This window comes from Kwoniella shivajii, chromosome 4, assembly GCF_035658355.1.
Source record: "Kwoniella shivajii chromosome 4, complete sequence".
Taxonomy (NCBI): Eukaryota; Fungi; Basidiomycota; class Tremellomycetes; order Tremellales; family Cryptococcaceae; genus Kwoniella; species Kwoniella shivajii.
Window position 1 is genome coordinate 521,734 of NC_085911.1, and position 24,205 is coordinate 545,938.

Consider the following 24,205-nt stretch of genomic DNA (forward strand, 5'->3'; position numbering starts at 1 on the left):
TGATGATCCAGTGCAAATGCAAATTGGATTAGCAGGAGTGAGCATATCGAGCCCAGAATACGAAAGACATGTTCATGTATGAGCATGATATCTGTCCGATAACATGTTACATATATATCGGAATACAAAGTACTATGAACTGTGAAACCCTATTAATCCCACAGGCTCCCGGCAGCCTTTCCTTGATTCTCATCTTTACCGAATCCATAACTGCCTTCTATCGGACAAGCAAATTGAGCTCTCATGGGAGTCACACTTATATAACCTTTCGCGAAAGCCCACGCATCGGACCCGACAGGTAAGCTTTCTATAGGAGGGAACAAGAGTGGTTTCATGTCAGGTGCGAAATGAAATTTCAGTTGACCAGCTTCTTTGTCTGCCCCGATTGAAGGAGATGAAGGTAATGTGGGAGTCGGAGTCGGTAGAGCTCCAGGACCAGCTGTCGACGTAGTCGAGTCACCAGGCGGTATATTTGTGTTTTGCGGCTGATTCGTTGAAGCAGATGCCGGTTTGTTTTGATTAGAATTGTCTCCTGGATCATAGTTCGCTTTCGATCTGACAATCAAGTCAGCCTGACTTTTTGGGCAAGACAAGTTGGTGAAAGCTGATGCTCACAATGTTGTATCTTTGAATAATCTTCCATAAGAGTTTCTCCACATATTTGTCCAAGCTGTTTTTCTTGTTCCAACTTCTAAATCACCTTCCACTAAGGGGATATTAACTGAATATACTTGAACTAGATGTCTTCCTTTCTCGTGATCTTCATCCCAACCCCAATCGTTAAATAACTTCTCACACACATCCGCAGCTGCGTCCGTTGCTAGATCTAGTACCCTTGACGTAACAGGTCTTGTTACTACACCGTAGGATACTGCTATACAAGGTATGTGATCCAGATGTAAAGATGATTCACCAGTCGATGGACCAGGAAGGGGTGTCGATAACGCTCCAGCTAAAGCTGCGCCTAAAGTTCCTGAAGATAAAGCGAATGCCGTCGAGGAATTTCGACCGTCTGGAGCTCTCATTTAGCTACACAGCACGGATCAAGATCAGGACGCAGCTGAACTCACGATTTGGTCCAGACACCACTAGGTCAATTTCACCCGGATAGAGATTGTGCAAAGCGATATTCGTACAAGTTGCCGGTGTCTATCGGGGTGATTGAGCCAGAGACACAAAAAGCCTAAATAAATGGTAGTGAACTTACGCCAGATAGCAGTATCCATTCCATAGTCTCTCCATCTTTCAGTGGTCGAGCAGTAGCCGTTATCTCGCCAGTAAGACCTTCAGGTTCTACAATCGCATGATGATCAGTCTCATAGATCGGTGCGATCGAGGACACAGTATAACACTCACCGAGGGGGTAGAAGTAACTCGCAGTAATAACGTCGCTTATCGCATATGCTTTACCGACCCTAGTAGGAGGTAAGGAAATTGTCTTGACATTTGGTTGGGTGGACAGCTTACCAGGATTTCTGACAGTCCGGAATGACAACCCTTACGTCCCAACCTAGCCGTGACTGAAGTAGCTTGCAGAACGAGAAGATATTGGGAGAAGAAGCGCACGGAGGGCCATCATCGTTCTACAATCACGAGACGTTTAGTACCGATAAGAGCCTAATCTAATTTGCACAGTGTTGCAATCACTCACGGTCAGAAGGACGACTGGTCTATCTTTATATGTCTGAATGCGAGGCATGTCAGACTGATGGTTTGCAGATATCAAGCAAGAGCGCCGCAAGATGTGGTAGCTATGAAAAGCGATGAGCTATTTGGTTTTGGGACGAATGGTCCTTAGTAGATTGTGCCCTATCCAGAATCGAAGACGCTGTAAGAAGTCAAAGGAGAAAGCAAGATGTAATCTTCAAGAAATGATCAATTTACAATCACGCACTAACCGGGACCATCGCGATGAGCGTGGGGCTCCGTCTGCTGCTCCGGGATCACCCACCACCATCTGTGGCACTTTTCGGAGACCGAGAAAATCAGTCACATTCTTGTGCCACAACTGTATAACACCGAGATGGACTCTCCCCTGATAACCTGTTTTGCGAGTTGAAGGGATCGAAGGTGAAGTTATATAACTGACTTAAATTGCCACTGTTGTTGACTATACCTTTCATCCACTTTTTTCCATCTTTCTTTCTGATCGAAAACATCCTCAGCGTCGTTAGGATGTCCGCTCCACCAGGATTCGGTACCATGCCGCCGCCAGGATTACCGGCTGCATCTCAACCCAATGGAGAAAGTAGGATGGATGGAGATTTCTTTGGACAGTTAAGTCAAGATGAGATTGAGAAAAAGGCGAGAAAATGGAGACAATCTCAAAAGAAGAGGTTTGATCCAAAGAGACGACAAGGTGGTGGTGGCGGAATAGATTTTGGTAAAGCTGTAAGTGGCACCTCTCGCTTTGACGTGAAATTTTTATCAAAAACCTGTAACAATGCTGATGAGGCCTGTTTCGATGACATGAATAGGATTTACCTCCTGAGCATATTCGAAAGATCATAAAGGATCATGGCGATATGTCAAATAGGAAATTCAGAAATGACAAACGTGTACATTTAGGAGCCTTGAAATATGTTCCTCATGCTGTTATGAAATTATTGGAGAATATTCCGATGCCTTGGGAGGTAAGTGGAAAAAGCGATCCGCTTCACACTAAAAAGCTGTAAATACTGATGATTTCTGTCAATCTTTCAGCAAGTACGCGAAGTGCCGGTGTTGTATCATATCTCAGGTGCTATTACATTCGTTAATGAAGTGCCACAAGTGATCGAGCCTGTGTATCACGCCCAATGGGCATCGATGTGGCTTGCGATGAGAAGAGAGAAGAGAGATCGAAGGCATTTCAAGCGAATGAGATTCCCTCCTTTTGACGATGAAGAGCCACCTATGGATTATGGAGACAACGTGTTAGACGTGGAACCATTGGAAGCTATTCAATTGGAATTAGACGAGGAAGACGATGAGGCTATCTTGGATTGGTTTTATGATCCAAAACCATTACTCGATACACCTCACGTCAACGGATCAAGTTATAAATATTTCCAATTGTCATTACCTCAATTAGCGAACCTATATCGAATAGGTCGCCAGCTCCTTTCAGATTATTCAGATAACAATGCGTTCTACTTGTTTGACAAGAAAAGTTTCTTCACTGCAAAATCTTTGAACATAGCTTTACCTGGTGGACCCAAATTTGAACCATTATATAGGGATACAGAAGCATTCGATGAAGATTGGAACGAATTTAATGATATCAATAAAGTCATCATTCGAGGCGTCATTCGTTCAGAATACAAAGTCGCCTTTCCACATCTATATAACTCAGTTCCTCGTTCAGTGCATATTGGAGCTTATCATGAACCAAAGAACGTGTATATCAAAACGGATGATCCGGATTTACCGGCATTCTACTTCGACCCCCTTATCAATCCTATCTCTCAACGTGTTGTGCAGGAAGCTCACACACCATTGGTCTCACATGAAGACTCAGTTTTCGGACTTGGAAATGAAGAGGATGAAGACTTTGAGTTACCGGATGAATTGGAGCCGTTCTTGGAGAACAGGGATATCAGCAATGATAATACCGCAGATGCGATCGCATTGTTCTGGGCGCCTTATCCGTACAATTTGCGTAGTGGAAAGACGAAGCGAGCTCAAGATATACCTTTAATCAAAAACTTTTATCTCGAGCATTGTCCTCCTGATCAACCAGTCAAAATTAGGGTTTCTTATCAAAAACTGCTCAAAGTTTACGTCCTCAATGCTCTCCACCATAGAAGACCCAAGGCTATGGCGAAACGTAATCTTTTCAGGTCACTCAAGAACACGAAGTTCTTCCAATCGACTAATTTGGATTGGGTTGAAGCTGGTTTGCAAGTCTGTCGACAGGGTTACAATATGCTTAACCTGTTAATTCACCGAAAGAACCTGAATTACCTGCATTTAGATTATAACTTGAATTTGAAGCCTATTAAAACTCTCACAACCAAAGAAAGGAAAAAGTCAAGATTTGGTAACGCTTTCCATTTGTGTCGAGAAATCCTCCGATTAACCAAACTCATTGTCGACGCTCATGTTCAATTCCGTTTGGGTAATGTGGACGCTTTCCAATTGGCGGACGGTCTTCAATACATGTTCGCGCATGTTGGTCAACTTACCGGAATGTACAGGTATAAATACAAATTGATGAAACAAATCCGAATGTGTAAAGATCTGAAACATCTTATATACTCTCGATTCAACACTGGTCCTGTCGGTAAAGGTCCAGGTGTAGGTTTCTGGGCGCCAGGATGGAGAGTGTGGCTATTCTTCATGAGAGGTATCGTACCTTTATTGGAAAGATGGCTTGGAAACTTATTGGCGAGACAATTCGAAGGAAGAAACTCGAAAGGTATGGCCAAGACTGTGACAAAGCAAAGAGTAGAATCACATTTCGATTTGGAGTTGAGAGCAAGTGTCATGCACGATCTCTTGGATATGATGCCTGAATCCATAAAGGCAAACAAAGCGAAAACTATCCTTCAACATCTTTCCGAGGCATGGCGATGCTGGAAAGCCAATATTCCATGGAAGGTTCCCGGTATGCCCGCTCCCATCGAGAATATCATATTGCGATACATCAAATCGAAGGCCGATTGGTATTCAAGTGTAGCGCACTACAACAGAGAGAGAATCAGGAGAGGAGCCACAGTCGACAAGGCTGTTGTCCGAAAGAATCTTGGTCGATTGACACGACTTTACTTGAAGGCGGAGCAAGAAAGGCAGAACGGATATCTGAAAGATGGTCCATACATATCTTCAGAAGAGGCTGTAGCTATCTACACATCGACTGTCCATTGGTTAGAGTCAAGAAAGTTCGCCCCCATCCCCTTCCCTCCTCTCTCCTATAAGCATGACACCAAATTGCTTGTACTCGCCCTTGAAAAGCTTAAAGAAGCATATTCGGTACACGGAAGACTCAATCAATCTCAGCGAGAAGAGCTTGCCTTAGTCGAACAAGCATACGATAATCCTCACGAGTGTTTGTCCCGAATAAAGCGATTACTCTTAACTCAAAGAGCGTTCAAAGAAGCTGGTATCGAATTCTTCGACACATACGACAAGCTCATACCTTGTTACGATATCGAACCCGTAGAGAAGATAACAGATGCCTATCTCGATCAGTTCTTATGGTACGAAGCCGATAAACGAGGATTATTCCCTAACTGGATCAAACCATCCGATAACGAACCTCCTCCTTTACTTGTATACAAGTGGTGTCAAGGTATCAACAACCTTACCGATATATGGGATACTACCGACGGAGAATGTGTTGTAATGATGGAAACCGTATTTTCTCGTGTATACGAGAAAGTAGATTTCACACTATTGAACCGATTGTTGAGATTGATTCTAGATCACAATTTGGCAGATTACATTACTGCGAAGAACAACATCGCTTTAACTTTCAAGGATATGTCTCACATCAACGCGTATGGTATGATTAGAGGTCTACAATTCTCTTCGTTTGTCTTCCAATTCTACGGTTTGGTCCTCGATTTGCTTATTCTCGGTCTTCAACGAGCGAGTGAATTAGCTGGTCCACCTGGTGCACCAAATGGTTTCCTTCAATTTAGGGATTCTGACACGGAAACTCGACATCCTATCCGATTCTATACTCGATACGTTGATCGGATCCACATTCTCTTCCGATTCTCTTCCGATGAAGCTCGAGATTTGATCCAACGATACCTCAGTGCAAATCCCGATCCCAATAACGAGAACATGCACAATTACAACAACAAGCGATGCTGGCCTAAAGACTGTCGAATGCGTCTGAACAAGCATGATGTCAATCTAGGTCGAGCAGTATGGTGGAATGTCAAATCTTCCTTACCTAGATCTTTGACAACGATCGAATGGGACGAATCATTTGTTTCCGTGTATTCCAAAGATAACCCTCAATTGCTTTTCTCTATGTCCGGCTTCGAAGTCCGAATCTTGCCAAGGATCCGTACTCAACACGGAGAACAATACTCGCTGAAAGATGGCGTGTGGAATTTGACTCAAGAGTCTACCAAAGAAAGAACGGCACAGGCGTTCCTTCGTGTTTCCGACCGTGGTGTCAATGACTTCAACAATAGAATCAGACAAGTATTGATGAGTTCTGGTTCAGCGACTTTCTCAAAAGTGATAAACAAAGTGAGACTAAATTTCATTATATTATATCAAAATAGGTTCACAAAACTGACAGTCTTGCTTTTACCATCCTCTCAGTGGAACACGGCTCTTATTGGTCTGATGACATACTACCGAGAAGCTGTAGTTCACACAAATGAACTTCTTGATTCGCTTGTCAAGGCCGAGAACAAGGTACAAACCCGAGTCAAAGTGGGGTTGAACTCCAAGATGCCTTCGAGATTCCCTCCTTGTGTGTTCTACTCGCCCAAGGAATTAGGTGGTCTGGGAATGCTTTCAATGGGTTTCGTTTTGATTCCTCAATCCGACCTTCGGTGGTCCAAACAAACCGATAGTGGTGGTATCACCCACTTCAGATCTGGTATGACCCACGAAGAAGATCAACTCATCCCTAATTTGTATCGATACTTGCAACCTTGGGAAGCAGAGTTCTTGGACTCCGCTCGTGTGTGGTCCGAATACGCCATGAAGAGAAAAGAAGCTACTGCATCAAACAGGCGATTAACTTTGGAGGATTTGGAAGATTCATGGGATAGAGGTATTCCTCGTGTGAACACTCTTTTCCAGAAAGATCGACATACTCTTGCATACGATAAAGGATGGCGTGTTCGACAGTTCTTCTCAATGTACTTCAGATTGAGGAATCAGCCATTCATATGGACGAATAACAGACATGATGGTAAATTGTGGAATTTGGTGAGTGATAAGCACGTGTTCAGGGTCCAGGCACCTCGATGTGGCGCGTGATAGACGGTGCCTGCTTTCATCCGTCTACAGTGGCAGAAGCTGATCAAAGGGCTTATGTGATAGAACTCCTACCGAGTCGATGTCATCGCAGCTTTAGGAGGTGTAGAAGGTATCTTAGAGCACTCACTCTTCAAGGGCACTGCTTTCCCTACTTGGGAGGGACTGTTTTGGGAGAAAGCATCCGGTAAGTACATAAAAGGCAATGTTGCCATTGTTCCCCCGCCTACCTTCCTCCCCCTTATTTCCTTCTCCTATCCGCTCTACATTCGCCGGCATTCCTCATCTCGAAATTGTTCTGCCATTCGATTTACGATGTTTATTACACCGAGGCAATAAGAGCTGACACGTTTGTGGCAGGTTTTGAGGAATCCATGAAGTACAAGAAGCTCACCAACGCTCAAAGATCCGGTTTGAGTCAAATTCCTGTCAGTTCAATTGCCTTCCTCATGACATTGCACATCACTGACAACCTCTACTGTGATAATAGAACCGTAGATTCACCCTTTGGTGGTCGCCAACGATCAACCGAGCCAATGTTTACGTGAGTATCATCGCGGACGGTGTTATTATAGCGGAACTGATCTCCATTTCCCCTCAGGTCGGTTTCCAAGTTCAATTAGATCTCACTGGTTGCTTTATGCACGGAAAACTGCCAACTTTGTTAGTTGATCTCTTTACCGCAGCACATGAGAAAGCTGCTGACCTATCTCTACAGGAAAATATCATTCATCCAGCTCTTCCGAGCCCATTTATGGCAGAGTCAGTGGTCTTCACCTTGTTTGCCACTATTTCTCCCTGCGTTCGCTAATTTCCCTCGTAGAGATTCACGAGTCCGTTACCATGGATTTATGTCAAGTATTCGATCAAGAACTCGAGGCCTTACAAATCGAGACCGTGCAGAAAGAAACGATTCATCCCCGAAAGTCATACAAAATGAACTCTTCTGCTTCCGATATTCTTTTATTCTCCTCTTACAAGTGGCAAATCTCTCGACCATCTTTGCTTACCGATAACCGAGATACCTTCGATGGAACTACCTCGAACAAGTTCTGGCTTGATATCCAACTGCGATGGGGTGATTTCGATTCCCATGATATCGAACGATACGCACGAGCCAAATTCCTTGACTACTCTTCTGACAGTCAATCGATTTACCCTTCCCCAACTGGTGTTCTCATTGCTCTTGACTTGGCTTATAACCTTTACTCGGCATACGGTAATTACTTCCCTGGTCTCAAACCATTACTTCAACAAGCAATGGCCAAGATTATGAAAGCCAATCCTGCCTTATACGTCTTACGTGAACGTATCAGAAAAGGTCTTCAATTGTACTCTTCTGAGCCTACTGAACCATACTTGAATTCTTCCAACTACTCTGAATTATTCTCCAACCAAATCATTTGGTTCGTAGATGATACCAACGTTTACCGAGTGACAGTCCACAAGACATTCGAAGGTAATTTGACGACCAAACCGATCAATGGTGCCATCTTCATCTTTAACCCTAGAACAGGTCAACTGTTCTTGAAGATTATTCATACATCAGTATGGGCCGGTCAAAAACGTCTGGGTCAATTGGCAAAATGGAAGACCGCAGAAGAAGTAGCTGCTTTAGTAAGATCCTTGCCAGTCGAAGAGCAACCTAAACAAGTCATCGTCACTAGAAAGGGTATGTTGGATCCATTGGAAGTTCATTTACTCGATTTCCCAAATATCGTAATCAAGGGTTCCGAACTTCAATTACCTTTCCAAGCTACTTTGAAGATGGAGAAATTCGGAGATTTGATCTTGGTGAGTATCTTAACCTTCACCTCTCCCCTCTCCCCTCTCCCCTCTCCCCTCCTTCCGCTTCTGCTTCTTGGCCCCTTTCACATTCTCCTTCACGCCTCCTCCTTCCTCCTTCCTCACCTCTCTCCTCTTTCCCCGTCTCCCGTTATATCCGAAAGCTAACAAAGCTAATACATTTCCTCCTCTAGCGTGCTAACCAACCTCAAATGGTCTTGTTCAATTTATACGATGACTGGCTCAAATCTATCTCCTCCTACACTGCTTTCTCGCGACTTATCCTTATTCTTCGAGCTCTTCACGTCAACAATGAGAAATCCAAAATCATCCTTCGTCCCGACAAGGCAACCATCACTGAGTCGTATCACATCTGGCCAACATTGTCAGATGACGCTTGGATGTGTAAGTCGAGCTCGCTTCGTGGCAGTGTGAAACAGAAACTGACTTTCGTGAGATCTACAGCTGTTGAAGTCGCTTTGAAAGACTTGATCTTGGCAGACTTTGGAAAGCGAAACTCGGTCAATGTAGCTTCGTTGACTGCTTCCGAAATCAGGGATATCATTTTGGGTATGGAAATCGCTGCTCCGTCAGTACAACGTCAACAAATGGCAGAAATTGAAAAGACTACCGAAGCTCAAAGTCAAGTCACTGCCCTTCAAACCAAGACGACCAACATCCACGGTGACGAGATTGTTGTGACGACCACTACCAACTACGAGCAACAAACTTTCGCTTCCAAATCTGACTGGAGAGTTAGAGCTATCTCAGCTACCAACTTGCCTCTCCGTGTCAACCATATCTTCGTTGGAAACGATGATGTCAGAGACGATGCTGGATCCTTCACCTATGTCATACCCAAGAATGTCCTCAAGACTTTCATTGTCAATGGTGATCTTCGAACACAAGTTGTCGCTTATCTTTACGGTACTTCGCCACCTGACAACCCACAAGTCAAAGAGATTAAAGCTGTTGCTTGGGTACCTCAAAGAGGTAGTAACAACGGCGTTGAACTTCCTGCTGCTCTACCTAAGCACGATTTCCTGCTTAAAGATCTCGAACCTCTTGGATGGATCAAGACTCAATCTCAAGAACTCAACCATCTTTCTCCTGCCGACGTTACCACTCAAGCCAAAATTATGGCTAATCACTCAGAATGGGGACCTCAATCGATTTGTGTTACATGTGCTTTCACACCCGGTTCAGTATCGTTGAACGCATGGGAACTTACGGTAGCAGGATTTGAATGGGGAAGAAAGAATCAAGATGTCACAGGACAGAATCCTGGATTCAATCCTGCAATGGCTAACAGAGTACAATTGCTATTGTCTGATAGAATTTTAGGTATGACTTTAGTTCCAGAAGGTGGTGTTTGGAATTATGGTGTTGGTTTAACTCAAAGTTGGAGCGACAAATTACCATTCAGTATGACTTTGGATAAACCCGAATCCTTCTGGGCACCATGTCACAGACCTGTAAGTCTCTTGTTCAATTTTGCTCATACATCACCATATGCTCGTGACTGACTTTCTATTGCACTATAGAACGCGTTCCTCAATTTTGCTTCGATGGAAGGTGACGATGCGGCGGATGTCGAGAACAGTTTAGAATAAGAGAGGGCGATGGTGGATCGTTTCTAGGGAATGGAAAAATTGAGCACTATAATTAATAGTGCTACTCACGAATGGTCTCCTTATAGTTTGATTGTATTTGTAGGTATAAAAGTGGTGACATGAATTTCACATGCTGTGTTTCTCTTCGTTGCCCATTGTTAAAGAACGCAAGATTCCAAGCTCTAAGATTACATGGAAAAAAATGCAAATGCATGACACATCCGGATATGCTATAAATCTATGATCTATTCCGATGTTCTATACTACAACTCTATAAAGAAAACCCAAAGAAACTCGAAGTGTTTGGATCCAGTTTAGATCTTGTCAACAGCTCGTTGGTTTTCCTTGACGTATTGTCGTCGTTTCTCCCAGAATTCAGGGTTAACGGTGATGAGTTTTTGCTATGAAATGTATCCGGTGGTCAGTCATCGAAGGGCAATGCGGATATGACATAGGAACGTGATAGAAACTGCACTTACGTTGGTGTCATGGGTGATTTTGTCCCAGGGTCTCCAGTCACCTTTTCGGTCCCAAACTACCTCAGGACCTTGAGAAAGTCTGTAAAGGTAGTAAGAAGCTCCGACTACGGCGACACCAACGACACTGTGATAATGAAAATCGAAAAGATGAAGTTAGCGTTGAAAAACAATTCCGTTTTCCGATATGATCTGCATCGTGGACAGCTGCCGCAAAGTGACCCAAAAAAACTTCAATAGTGGCGGACACATAAAGTTTTTCATCGGCTATTTATATTGCTCTTAAATGACAAGAAGCGATGAAGGTGAAGGCGAAATATGTTCATGGTACTTACCCGAAGATGGGGTAGGTCTCAACGGGAATCCATTTTTTCATAGCAGCTCGGTTCTATCATCATCAATAAAGGAGAAGGTCAGCATTGTCTGTTGTAATTTGTATTTGTATTTGTATTTCTTCGAACGGGAAAAATCGGAAAACCAGAGATTTGTATTTCATGATTTGTATTGACGACCGAGGAAATGGTAGGTTCTCCAATAGGATCTGAGGTTACTCACCATGATGAATATGTTCGAATTAGGTTTAGGTATGAGATACAGTGAAAAGGAAAGTTATATGTGTGATATTACAGAGGTGGAATGAAGAAAACAAATTCAAGAAACGGATCTTTTTCTCTTCTCGTCAACAACTGGATTATTTATATGATACATGTCGATCCCCATCTGCCAGAACCTGGGGTCTGCTCTGCCTTGTACGTGAACTGGAACCCAAAATAATTTCATTAAACCAGCCTCGATCGATAAATTTTCCTTTCCAATTCAAAATCATCAAAAAAAACACTGACGGATCGGAAGAAATCGGACTTCCGTGCCGACGATTTTAGCACTTGAGCCTAGATCGGTTGATGGGGTGAGAAAGATAGGCGTGTCATCACCATGACTCAGGTTATTTCGCGTTCCTAACTTACAGGTGGGGCCTCCAATAATTCCCAAGTTTAATTTCGCTCGCTTTTTGAATCAAGGTGAAATTCCGCCTTATCTGTTTATCTCCAACCTTTTAGACATTGATTATCTGATCTTCATCTTTCCACCACTTATATACTGATTAGTGAATAGTGTTGAGCATATTCAGTATGGCCGAACCAGCTTTCACTCAAGAAGTAGCTGAGAAAACATCCACTATCGCTCTTTCACCCGAGAAGGAAGCCGTGTACGAGCGAATCACCAGAACTTTGCAAGAATACACTGGAGGTGATATCATAAGAAAGGTTTTGGCCGATGGAGAGGTACCGAGGGCCTATTGGGGTAGGTGTTCTATGTATCCTGGCTAGTCAAGTAAATCAACAAACGACTCGAAGCTGACTGTCTTCGGCATAGGTTCCGCAACTACTGGACGACGTGAGTAATTTCATATCTAGGTCAAGGACATAGCAGTAGGATTGAGAATCTGTTCGAGGGCAAAGTATGAGCAGAAACTGACAGTTTCCTGCTGTTAGCACATATCGCTTACTGTGTACCTCTCGTAAAAATTGCGGATTTCTTGACTGCTGGTGTACATGTCAAGATTCTTCTTGCAGGTAAGCTGTTCAGTGCTCAATTTGATAAGAATGTTAGCTAAATATCATGTTTTCGTAGATGTACGTCTCCTTTCCTCCAGTCTCTCTCATTCATGTTCAACCTCTGATGATCATCACAGCTCCATGCATTCCTTGATGCTTCCAAATCTACGCTTCAAACCGTCCAATACCGAGTCAAGTACTATTCTAAACTCCTCAAAACTGTCTTTACCGTCCTCGGTGTACCTGTAGATAAGCTAGAATTCGTGACTGGAACTAGCTATCAACTCAAAGCGGACTACACTTTAGATGTATACAAGTGAGCAAACATGATCTATGATCCGGCAGTGTTTGTAGTCTAAATGGCTGATGGACCTATATTCCTAGATTCCACGCTCTTACTTCAACAAGAGAAGCTGAACATGCAGGTGCTGATGTAGTCAAGGAATCTGAATCTCCTTTGATGAGCAGTCTGCTTTACCCTGGTCTTCAAGCCCTAGATGAGCAGTACTTGGACGTTCATTTCCAATTCGGTGGCGTTGATCAGGTCAGTTAGCCAAAGCCCCATGAAATATACTTTAGCTGACGTGTCGTAAATATACAGCGAAAGATCTTCATGTACGCTGCTCATTTCCTTCCCCGACTTGGATACGCCAAACGAGCACATCTCATGAATGCGATGGTCCCTGGATTATCAGGAGGTAAAATGTCATCATCTGATCCTAGATCCAAGATTGATTTCCTCGACTCAGCAGCTGAAGTGAAGTCCAAGATTAAAGCAGCGTTATGTCCACCTGGAGAAGTAGAAAACAACGGTGTATTAGCATTCATCAAAGCTGTCCTTATACCTATCTCAGCATTAAGAATCGAACAAGCTTTCAATAAAGGAGAAAATGCTCCAGTTGGAGAAGGAAGCTTTGTTAATGTTGGTGCACCAGATGGTACTCTATTCAGTATTACAAGACCTGAAAAATTCGGTGGTGATATTCATTTCTCAAGTTACGAAGAATTAGAAAAAGCTTATGTAGCTGAACAAGTACATCCTGGTGACTTGAAATCTGGTGTAACGGATGCTTTGATCAATCTATTAGCTCCTATAAGAAAAGCATTTGACGAAGATGAGGAATGGCAAGAAGTTGAAAGATTAGCTTATCCAGATCAATCCGCTGCACCACCTATTGCTGATAAAAAAGTTGTAAGTCCTCGGCAGCACCGAAAAAACGGAAGTTATTCAATAGATGACATATTGGCCTTCATAGAAAAAGAAGGATGTGAGGAAATCCGCTCCCACTGAAGAAGAACGAGCTGCACTCCGAGCTGCCAAAGAGAAAGAAAAGGCCGAAAAAGCAGCTGCTAAAGCTACCGCTGAAGGTCATCCCCTTAAAGCTGCTCAAGTACAACGAGCTTCTCAAGCTGCGATTGATGTCCAACCAGCTTCCGTCGCCAGTGGAAGTGGATCATCAACATCTTGTATTACCACTACTAATCTACCAAAACTCAAACTACTCGCTAAAGGCAAAGTAAGAGACATCTACGCTTTACCTGCGCCTGAAGATCAGGACAAATTGCTGTTTGTTGCGACTGATAGAATGAGCGCTTTCGACGTTATTATGAATAATGTGAGCTGTTTCAATCCCCTTGTCTCCGCGCACACGCAGCAGCTTATCAGTTCCGTACATAGGGTATTCCGTCCAAAGGTATCACTCTCACGACCCTCTCTTTGTTCTGGTTCGATAAACTCAAGGAGGTCATCCCTAATCATGTCCTCACTCCTTCACCCTCGACTTGTCTGGCTTCTCCTGCTGATGCATGGTCTGAATTCCCCCGATCGTTGGATGAATACAGAGATCAGCTCGAAGGAAGAAGTATGATCGTGAAGAAGTGTGAGGTGGTGAAGATTGAAGCTATCGTTAGAGGTTACATCACTGGTGAGCATTCCTTATTCACTACATATCGTTAATAAGAAACTCATAAATGTCGTGCTCAGGTTCCGCTTGGTCTGAATACAAGAAATCTCAAACGGTCCACGGTATCGAGATGCCTGCCGGTCTAGTGGAATCTCAAAAATTACCTAAACCTTTATTCACTCCATCCACAAAAGCTGATTTAGGGGATCACGACGAAAACATACATCCCGATAAAGGTGAGTCGGGTGATTGAGGCGAGGAAGGAGCCCGAAATCTGAAACTTTTTACACGAACTGTTTCTATAGTCAAGGATATCTGTGGACCAGAGCTTGCTGAACAAATCGAAAGAGTCGCATTACGACTCTATACCGAAGCCTCAGATTATGCCGTTCAAAGAGGATTAATATTGGCTGATACGAAGTTTGAATTTGGATTATTACCTGATTCTTCATCCCCTACAGGGTCAAAACTTATTTTGATCGACGAAGTTTTGACGCCTGATTCCTCAAGGTATTGGGCTTTCGATGCATACGTACCTGGTCAACCACAAGCCTCGTTCGATAAACAATACTTGAGAGACTGGTTGATCCAAGGGGGCTTGAAAGCTAAAGAGGACGTTACGTTGCCTGAACATGTCGTCTCGGAGACTAGGAGCAAATACGAGGAGGCGAGAGATCGAGTCATGTCATTAGGTAAATTCGCCAAACACGGTAAAATCGGAACTCAAGCAGGAGATGAAAACCTAAGTTTACAAACCGATCAAGTTGAAGATGCTATCCAAGAAGAATCTGGCAAAACTGGAAAACATGGTAAAATAGGTGTTAAAGCTGGAGATGAAGATTTACCTTTGCAAACTGATCAAGTTGAAGATGCTATTAAGCAAGAAAGCAAAGCCTTATAGAATCAGTTTCACATTCGATAGATACAATTTATGCATTGATTTTAATATGAGGTTCGGCGACGTTCTAGAATGTGTTTATCCCAATATTTGTTTCCGTCCATCTTGAGTGAAGTCAGACACATCTTCTCGCCGTTCCTTCATAGAATATCGCGCAGCAAATGACAAGGTCAAACGCGCCTACTATTTTATCTTGGTATAGCATACATGGTCATCATTGAATTATCTGGATATATAAATGCACAACTGGTCTTCTTTCTTTTGACTTATGATTGCAGCTTGCACTTCCGTGTACCGATGTTCAGTCTACACATCGTGGGATGTACCCCTACTTCTACATTACATCCTGCTGATAAGTACTAGACGGATCCAGCTGAGTCAGTCAGAACGACAAGAGGTACTCAGCTGGGAGTTGTGCTTACCAGAAACGCTGGGTTTGGCCGTCCTTCTGGGCCTCCTAGAAAGCCTTTTTATGTATGATATCTGGATCCTCTTTATATTCATCTGCTGATACCCACATCTGATTATATAGACGTATCAGCTTTGTGCGTGATATGGTCAGCAATCAGAAGGCTTACTCACCTTCTTGAAAGTGCTTAATCCAGCCAAGATACTTCCTCCTATCCAAGTTGAGTACTAGAGAAATAGGTATTAGCTTTGACCTGAATGTACACTAAGACCACACGCAGATCTGACATACCTTTCGTTCTGGTGGAGCGTATATTTTCAGCTTTACGTCTTTCAATGCTAATTTCTTGACTTCGTTTAGTAAACGATCACCGAAACCTAGAAGATCAGTTGTATTAGCTTTTACAGTCTGGAGCAATCGGAAGTTGTTCAGGCTGACTGACCGGTACATAAAGTAGATCCACCCGACAGCACAATATTGCTGAATAACGATTTTCGTAAATCCAAATCTGTCCTATTGATTGAATCCACGATGACCTGTAGGCAATGATCATTCGCGTGAGCTCAAGTGTCTTTTAGGGGCTCTGAGTAGCTCACCTGATGCACACCCGGATACTCTTGTCCTATCAGTTCAGGATTGAACAATATCTCAGGCGCCAAGAATCTCTCCACACCCAACTAGTTCCCATCGCATGATGTACGTCAGCTTATTCGATGAGACAACATACCTTAGGAGTGCATGTACCGGGAGCTGACTCACTTGTATCACTTTGCCATCGGGTAATCTGAATTCCTCCCAAGCTCCACTTTGATCTTTTTCCTCTTTAGCAGGATTTAAAGCTAAATAACAAGTTTTCTCCTTTATTGTTCTAACTACTTCTTTTTCAGCTGAAGTATGTAAATTATAACCCGATTTTCGAAGTAGCAATTGAAGATGATCCGTCACGTCTCTTCCTGCAATATCAATTCTTCTAATTGCGTGTGGCATCGAAAAGCCCTCAAAAACAGGTACTGCATGAGTCACTCCGTCGCCTGAATCTAAAACTATTCCCGTCGTGCGTCCAGATGAGTATCTAGAGTACGCACGTATATGAGTTGGCTATACGTGTTCCAGACTGCTCGTTCAACTCACAAAGATAGAACAGCTTGTACACTCGTGAAGAATGCAGGAACGTTGAATGTTTCGAAGAATATTTGAGCGGCCACATCCCTATTTTGACGTGGATTTAGTGGTGCCTCGGTAAGCAGTACTGGATGCTACGATGGCAGAAACGCATAATCAACTCGATAGTCACTTCCAATACCAACTCAACATGGTCATAACTGAGCGAGAGCGCCATTCGAGTATAAGTAAATGGCCACTCACTTCTTCACTCAAAGCCTTCAAGCCTTCACCATATACCCAGCCCCATATCCTCTCCATATCGTCCCAATCTGTCACCACACCATGCTCCATTGGATACTTTATCTTCAACAATCCTCTGAGCTCTTGAGCTCTTCGTCCTATGAATAAGTTATCCTGTATCGCTCCTGCCATCACCCGTGGGTGTTTCGGTCGACCAACGCTACACAATAATGTCAGCTACATTTCATTTCAGAGAGCGACCAAGTTGTGAGACAGCTGAAGCCATCACTCCAGACAGATAGATGATCTCATGAAAAGGAATATCACGAATTGTGACCAGCCTAAAGGTTTTCTCTGGTCGGAGAACCGGGGTCGTTTCATACCTCATAAACGGCGTAAAATCTCACTCACAAAGACGGTATATAGCATGAAGGTTGCTCTTCGCCTGCGAAACCAGCTTTGATAGTACCGGACCCCTGCGGAGAAGCAACGAGTCAGCTTGAGCTTTGTTTCGAGCTGCCAACATGCGTCAAAGCTTGAGATGGCTCACATTGTCAATGACAACAGGTTGATTTGTCAGTCTGCGTGATGGTCTGTCAGCTTGCTTTCCGGTTGAACAGGAGGCGTGGAGCTCACACATCGTCAAACTCAGTCGCCATGATCTCTTATGTACCTCCCTCAGTGTATGGGAGATGCTCTCGATGATGGAATGTATGGGCGATGAAGAAGAGGAAGATGTCTTGAAGTTGATTTCCGATACATTATTCAAAATAAAATGTCCCAAAGCTCAGCGCGTCGAAGTATATAAGATATATTGACATGACACGTGGATTCCAAAAGAGGAGGATAAAATAGAGTATACATTGATAACGTCATGAGGTAATGGGAGATAACCGAAATGTGCCGAGATTGCAAACGACGTTGAAGAATGAGGCGATGACATGAAGAGGATGGTGAAGAGGAGAATAGAACGACTCATTGCATTGCTTTTACATCTGTACCACACATATAGGGCAGGGACCGTCACGGAATAGACTTGCTTTATCAACAACTTGTCGACAAAGTAAATAGGAATAATGGGACGTTTATCAGAATTCATCGCATCTTCATCATCATCTAAACCGGACGGCCCTCCCCCTCCCGCATATCACGACTCTAAAGCTGTCATACCACCTTCACCCGCTCCTCAAGTACAACAACAATATCAACAGTCAGATCCTCCTCCTCCTTTCCCTCATCTATTTGCATGTCTACATCTAGGTAGAAGAGATCGAATTAGATTGATTGGTTTACCGCAGAATGCCGTTCCGGCAGTCGAAGAAGCTATAAGAAGAGTTTGGATGGCAGGCATACAAGCTTCGACCCCGTATCATCATGGATGGGAATGGAAATTGAGTGGGAATCCTTGTAAGTAAAAGAAACATCTACATGACTATCAGTACTGATACTTACTTGTATTCCCGGTTCTGTCGCTCCCGTTTGCTTTTTTCTTTCATGACTTGTCCAAATCCGAAATGTACCCTCTTTTTTTGTCGCCGCAACTTCGTATCATATAGGGTCTGGTCAAGGAGCCGAAGCGGTCTATTCGCGACGACTTATGTGTCATGTTCTTCATGCTTTATCGGCTATTGGATGGGACTTACACATGGCATGCGATCTAACCAAGAAAGGGTACGATAAGGATACTTTGATGCTGCATTCTGTTCCGCCGAGACAGAAATATTACTTCTCGATAAGTTTTAATGAGAGCGATAAGATCAGGATCATTGATCCACCTGATGCATTTGTCAGAGATGCTTTCCTGAGAGCTGTTCAGGTGAGTGTCTCTCGATCATATAGCTGGTTTGCCTCTTCTTCACCAGTAGGGATTCAAAGTGAACACTAATTTTAAACGAACATAGTCTTGGCCATTAGGTATCCAATCTCAAATTGAGAAAGAACCAGGAGCTACGCAAGTGAAACTTCGTGGTAATCCATGGTGGTCTTCTGACGGTTCACAAGTTGTTCAAGCTAGATTATTAGCTTGTACCGTTTTGTCTGCTATGGAAAGTGTAGGTTTTGAATTGGTTGGAAGTGTAGATATGAGTATGGGTAGTGGTGATGGTAGTTACGATTGTGAGTATATCGTATGGGCTTATAAACAAATCTCGTATCTCGTTAACATATTGGATTTATTTTAGTGGATACTTGGTTCTTCGCTTCGAAAGTATAATAGTATACCAAGAAACACAAGAAATGTACGGGCGAGAACGACTTATATTCCATCATATCTCACTGTTGATTGGCTTAGACAGATGTGTCAATGAGCGGCCGTATACATGTATTTTATAATAATTCTGGTGTATTTTGTATCTGCTCAATCCTACGGTAATAGCTACTTTTCCGACTACTTCTTGGCATCTGAAAACGTCTGCAAGCATCTCTTATCGGTCCTGTTCAGTCGATCTCCCATTTCCAATGTTACACTTACTTGCCCATACAAGTTCACCCTCGTCACACCTCCGCCCCTCTCAGTCCTATTGGCTCCGGATGAACGCTTATACTCACGCTTCCTTTCTCCTGTTGTAATACGAAAGCATGCCTTCTTGCTCTGTCCTCACTCTGCCTTGCATTTTTATGGCAATCATCCCAGTCCAGATCAAGTGGACGCGTGAAGTTACTTAAGGAACGGTGATATTCGCTTTTCTTGACGTGTCTGACTTTTCTTTTTACCAAAATTACGTTGTTCGTTTTACCCATCCAATGGGTTTAATAATATGTCGTCCAAAACATCTTCCGAATCAGGGATCATGTCGAAAAATAAAGGTGCCGGAGCGGGCCAAAACATTCGGGAAAACAACAACAACAAAAACATAACCAAATAGCAAATAACAGCTGTCACCAACTCATCATCGCACTCTGCTTTGTTGACATGCTTTCATAGTTACTCGATAATAATACTTACAGAGACAAGGTTACGGATTTACATAATAAGTATACATAACGTTGGATCAGCTGCTTTCTACTTTCTTTCAAACATTATCCCTCGTTCTCTTCTTTATTCTTTTTCAAAAGTCAGTTCATCATACTTTGATCAGTTCATTATTGATTTTCATCTCTTATGATTTGAAAATCGTCAGCTTTCCCCAAATCTCAGGCGTCCCTCCACATTCTTTTATACAGCTCACACTCTTTTACAAACCCCATTTGACTGGGATCGAAACACTATCCTCACGCCCTCAATTGCCTACTTTTCGCACTAGATCACGATGAAGGCTTCTACTCTATTCTCAATCACCCTTGCTTTACTTGGCTCCACCGTCAACGCCTTTAATCTTGCCGATGTCAAGAAGACTACTACTGGGTGAGTGATCATGTCTGCTCCATGATTGCTGTTTCATATCTCCGTACGACTATACGAAGGTTGTGGCTATACAGGAAATACTGATGCAAATCGTATAGTTCCGTCGTCCCAGGTCGATATGTCGTTGAGTTCGACTCAAACGCCCACTTGACCTCGTCTGGTGTGAAACGGGCTGCTTCTCCACATGAAGCTATTTACGCACAACTCAAAGATAGAAATACAGCCTATACCGTTCATCAAGAGTATTCTTCTGATCTGTTCATTGGTGCTTCCATCACTCTTGATTCTGATACCGTGAGTCGACTCTTCGATATTATTCCTGTGTTCTGCCCATGTCATTCGCTTATTGACTCATTTTCATGTTTTCGGGCTGTCCAATAGGATCTCGCGAATCTCTTATCCGCTGAAGGTATCATCGATTTTAGACAAGTTCACTTGCTCAATCTCCCTGCTCAACCTGTCAATCCTCAAAGTCTCCAATGGCCCGTCGCTGCCGCTTTCTCTGGATCTGGATCTGGTAGTTCTAAGCCCGCTACAACAACGACTTCCTCTGGTCAAGTAAGCACTACAACGACATGTTCCGGTAAAGGTAAAAACCAGAAATGTACTACATCGACTGTCACTTCCAAACCATCCGCTACTGCTTCAGCTGTCAACAAAGGGTTTTCGATTTTATCACAAATTGGAGCTGATACAGTTCAAGCCAGTGGAAATAAAGGCAAAGGAGTCAAGATTGCTATAATCGATAGTGGAGTTGATTATACAAGAGAACCTTTGGGTGGATGTTTCGGAAATGGATGCAAGATCGTCGGTGGATATGATTTCGTCGGAGATTCATACGATGGTTCAAATGATCCTACACCAGATAACGATCCATTCGATAATTGTTACGCCCATGGAACTATAACGGCAGGTCTTATTGGTGCAAATGATAATACCTATGGTGTAATTGGTGTGGCACCAGAATCATCTTTATATCAATATAGAGTTTTCGGTTGTAACGGTGCTACTACAGATGATATCGTTCTCCAAGCTATGCAAAGAGCTTACGACGACGGTGTCGATGTCATCAATCTCAGTGTTGGTGAGTCGTGGTTCTTGGATTGATATATCCTTCCTCCTTCCTCCTCCCTCTCTGCCCTCTCCCGGCTTCCATTGGCGCAAGCGCTGATCAGGTCTTATCCCATATAGGTGAAACCTCTGGATGGACAGAGAGCATGCTTTCGGTCTTCGCCAGTCGACTGACTGCTGCCGGTGTTGTTCTCTCCATCTCCGCTGGTAATCAAGGACAAGTTGGTGCTTTCTACTCTTATTCTCCTGGTGCAGGAATAGGTGCCATCAATGTCGGTTCCAACGACAACGCTTTCTACCCAGCTCAGCTAGCCACCGTTTCTACCGGTTATGGACCTATCCCCTACTTCGACTATCAGGGATTCACTCCTGGTACATACCCTTTATACGCGTACACCACCGACCCTACTGTTGCCGATGATGGATGTACTGTTCCCGACGGCACACCCAACCTCAACGGATACGTTGTTCTCGTGAGACGAGGAGGATGTTCACTTCTACAAAAAGCTCAAAATATCTATTATCAAGGTGGTAGAGCCATGTTCGTGATTAACACTGCCAACACTGCACCTTTATATCAAAACTTCCCACTTGATTTCGGTTTCATCAGTTACGAAGATGGAAACTACCTTTTGAGTCAAATCAATAACCATACTTCCAACACGACTGTATCTTTCACTTTTAATCCTTATCAAGCACCTAATATTTGGACTGGGAATATTACTTCGTACTTTAGTGAAATTGGCCCTACAAACGATTTGTTCTTCGCTCCCTCATTAGTGGCTCCAGGAACTAACATCATTGCGATTTTACCTGCGAACATGGGGAACTTTACAATGGTAGAGGGAACTTCTTATTCCGCACCATTAGTAGCTGGTGCTTCAGCCCTTTACATCGCCTCTAAAGGAAATAACAATGTTTCCCCTGATAAAGTCAAGGCTGCATTGGAATCCACTGCGGATTACCTATCCACTTCAGTCTCGGATAACACAATCGCGAATGTAGCCGTTCAAGGCTCAGGTAAAATCAATGTCGCCGAAGCTATCAACCCAGGTGTGGTAGTCAGTCCTTCAGAGATTCTCCTGAATGATACTGCTTATTTCGCTGGAACGCAATATCTAACACTCACAAACCCTACCAACAAAGTCGTAAAATACAAGTTATCCAATGTCCCTGCAGGAACTCTTCTTGCGTATCAATCCGTAAGTCACAAGATGGAACAAACCTTTTCTAGATATGAGCTAATTTCATGTGTAAAACTCGATTAGGGAGTGAACCAATCAAATGATCAACCTGTTCCTCAAGTTTCTCAATCTGCAACGGTCAAATTCTCTCAATCGTCAATTACATTATTACCTAAAGCGACTTGGGTAGTCTTGATGCAATTCAACGCGCCAACAGGATTAGATGCCAAACAATTCCCAGTTTATTCAGGTTTCATCTCGATCCAAGGTGGTTCTACAAACGTCCAAGTACCTTATCTTGGTGTAGCTGCCAAAATGAAGGATATGCCCGTATTGGATCCAACACCATATTACCTCGGGATGAACACTCCTACTATTTTAGGTGCAGATGGCAATGTTCAACCTAGTACTGGAGCGACATACAACTTCCGAAATGGAAGTTATCCAACTGTTATATACAGATTGGTTGGTGGTACACCATCACTTTTAATTGATTTGGTCTCATCTTCAGCAAGCTTGTCTTTTACGCCTAATTACACTACAAGGAAAAGATCAAATGTCGAAGTGGAGAGAGAATTAGAATTAGATTTAATGAAGAAGTCATTTCTTGAATCAAGGAAAATTAATTCAATTTCAAGTTCTTCATCAAGCTGGAAGTCAAGTAAATCATCATCATTGACCAGTCTATACTGTCAATTGACAAATTATAAAGGAAATGGATGTGCTGCTTTCAATTCTGGTAAAAACAATTCTTTCGCAAAAGTACCTATCTTGGGTAATTTACATGAAGATGATTATATTCCAAGATCGACTGACGGTGTAGATGGAAATGGTGGTACTTATTCAACATTCGCTTTAGAAACTGCAACTTTCACCAATGGAACCACTATTCCAAACGGTACCTATCGATGTAAGTGATCACTATCTTGTTACTAATCTGGGTTCAAGCACCATTCGAGCGAATATTTCTTGATCACATCGATAAACAGAACCAATGCTGATGATCGAAAAAACCATTATAGTCCTCATGAGAGCCCTTCATATCACAGGTGATAAATCAAACGAAGCAGATTACGAAGCTTGTGAGTACCTTTCGATCTGATTATATGTCGACAGTATCCATCATCACAACTGAGCTGATTCTGTTCAATTTGTCCAATGAAATTTAGGGTTATCTGCTCCTTTCACTGTTGCTCAATAGATGTACGCGAAGCGTGGAGCCAGACATGACATTTCGTCGAAGTACACGGACAATCCTTTTCTTTTTCGCTTTCTTTTTCGATTTTACTTTGAGACTTTTAGGGAATATATCGTGAATGAATCCAAATATTGCTATGCTTGTCGTCCTTTTCACACGCCCGCCATTTGAATGAATCATTACGTTTTATCTTCTTGATCATTTCTGTCGATATGTACAAATCTGCAATTATGCTCCAAGTTACAACTTCAAATCAACCAATTGGGATATCATCTCGATCGGTATTGCTATATAGGGTTCGAAAATGTACAACTTCTCAATTATGACAGACTACAACGTATCTCAATAGGAAATTCCATTTTCAATGGGTATTCTGACTGTGTACACACCGACGATAAAACGTATATACATATATATTCATGAGTGATTGTTAATTTGGATCAGGAAATCTCACTTTGATCTCGTTCCGTGACAATATTGCTAAAAAGCCCTAT

At 43.0% G+C, this 24,205-nt stretch overlaps 7 protein-coding genes across 7 annotated transcripts; 4 read left to right on the forward strand and 3 right to left on the reverse strand.

Moving 5' to 3' along the window:
• Positions 1–152: 152 nt before the first annotated feature.
• IL334_003176 (5'/3'-nucleotidase SurE) lies at positions 153–1,699 on the reverse strand (the record flags this gene model as incomplete). Its single annotated transcript, XM_062934912.1, has 7 exons — positions 153–555; positions 616–1,012; positions 1,071–1,149; positions 1,208–1,293; positions 1,357–1,415; positions 1,468–1,583; positions 1,652–1,699. 7 exons carry the CDS (start codon positions 1,697–1,699, stop codon positions 153–155), a joined length of 1,188 nt encoding a protein of 395 aa, XP_062790963.1.
• A 476-nt stretch (positions 1,700–2,175) lies between these two features.
• IL334_003177 (pre-mRNA-processing-splicing factor 8) lies at positions 2,176–10,328 on the forward strand (the record flags this gene model as incomplete). The annotated part of the gene is made up of 13 exons (XM_062934913.1): positions 2,176–2,391; positions 2,478–2,633; positions 2,704–6,189; positions 6,265–6,882; positions 6,997–7,117; positions 7,291–7,358; positions 7,421–7,474; positions 7,532–7,593; positions 7,649–7,692; positions 7,754–8,724; positions 8,910–9,120; positions 9,181–10,190; positions 10,260–10,328. The coding sequence occupies 13 exons, from the start codon at positions 2,176–2,178 to the stop codon at positions 10,326–10,328; spliced, it is 7,086 nt and encodes a 2,361-aa protein (XP_062790964.1).
• A 314-nt stretch (positions 10,329–10,642) lies between these two features.
• IL334_003178 (uncharacterized protein) lies at positions 10,643–11,180 on the reverse strand (the record flags this gene model as incomplete). Its single annotated transcript, XM_062934914.1, has 3 exons — positions 10,643–10,729; positions 10,808–10,931; positions 11,140–11,180. The coding sequence occupies 3 exons, from the start codon at positions 11,178–11,180 to the stop codon at positions 10,643–10,645; spliced, it is 252 nt and encodes an 83-aa protein (XP_062790965.1).
• Positions 11,181–11,934: 754 nt separating this feature from the next.
• IL334_003179 (phosphoribosylaminoimidazolesuccinocarboxamide synthase) lies at positions 11,935–15,165 on the forward strand (the record flags this gene model as incomplete). Its single annotated transcript, XM_062934915.1, has 10 exons — positions 11,935–12,106; positions 12,179–12,199; positions 12,298–12,410; positions 12,498–12,676; positions 12,745–12,904; positions 12,962–13,552; positions 13,617–13,976; positions 14,039–14,285; positions 14,345–14,500; positions 14,570–15,165. The coding sequence occupies 10 exons, from the start codon at positions 11,935–11,937 to the stop codon at positions 15,163–15,165; spliced, it is 2,595 nt and encodes an 864-aa protein (XP_062790966.1).
• Positions 15,166–15,619: 454 nt separating this feature from the next.
• IL334_003180 (actin-2) lies at positions 15,620–17,574 on the reverse strand (the record flags this gene model as incomplete). The annotated part of the gene is made up of 11 exons (XM_062934916.1): positions 15,620–15,682; positions 15,745–15,798; positions 15,863–15,948; positions 16,014–16,107; positions 16,168–16,248; positions 16,331–16,643; positions 16,703–16,827; positions 16,937–17,135; positions 17,327–17,391; positions 17,466–17,496; positions 17,552–17,574. 11 exons carry the CDS (start codon positions 17,572–17,574, stop codon positions 15,620–15,622), a joined length of 1,134 nt encoding a protein of 377 aa, XP_062790967.1.
• Positions 17,575–17,991: 417 nt separating this feature from the next.
• IL334_003181 (uncharacterized protein) lies at positions 17,992–19,127 on the forward strand (the record flags this gene model as incomplete). Its single annotated transcript, XM_062934917.1, has 4 exons — positions 17,992–18,322; positions 18,472–18,731; positions 18,817–19,030; positions 19,096–19,127. The coding sequence occupies 4 exons, from the start codon at positions 17,992–17,994 to the stop codon at positions 19,125–19,127; spliced, it is 837 nt and encodes a 278-aa protein (XP_062790968.1).
• Positions 19,128–20,163: 1,036 nt separating this feature from the next.
• Positions 20,164–23,714, forward strand: IL334_003182 (uncharacterized protein; the record flags this gene model as incomplete). Its single annotated transcript, XM_062934918.1, has 7 exons — positions 20,164–20,258; positions 20,357–20,552; positions 20,640–21,342; positions 21,450–22,531; positions 22,598–23,423; positions 23,536–23,595; positions 23,683–23,714. The coding sequence occupies 7 exons, from the start codon at positions 20,164–20,166 to the stop codon at positions 23,712–23,714; spliced, it is 2,994 nt and encodes a 997-aa protein (XP_062790969.1).
• Positions 23,715–24,205: the final 491 nt, after the last annotated feature.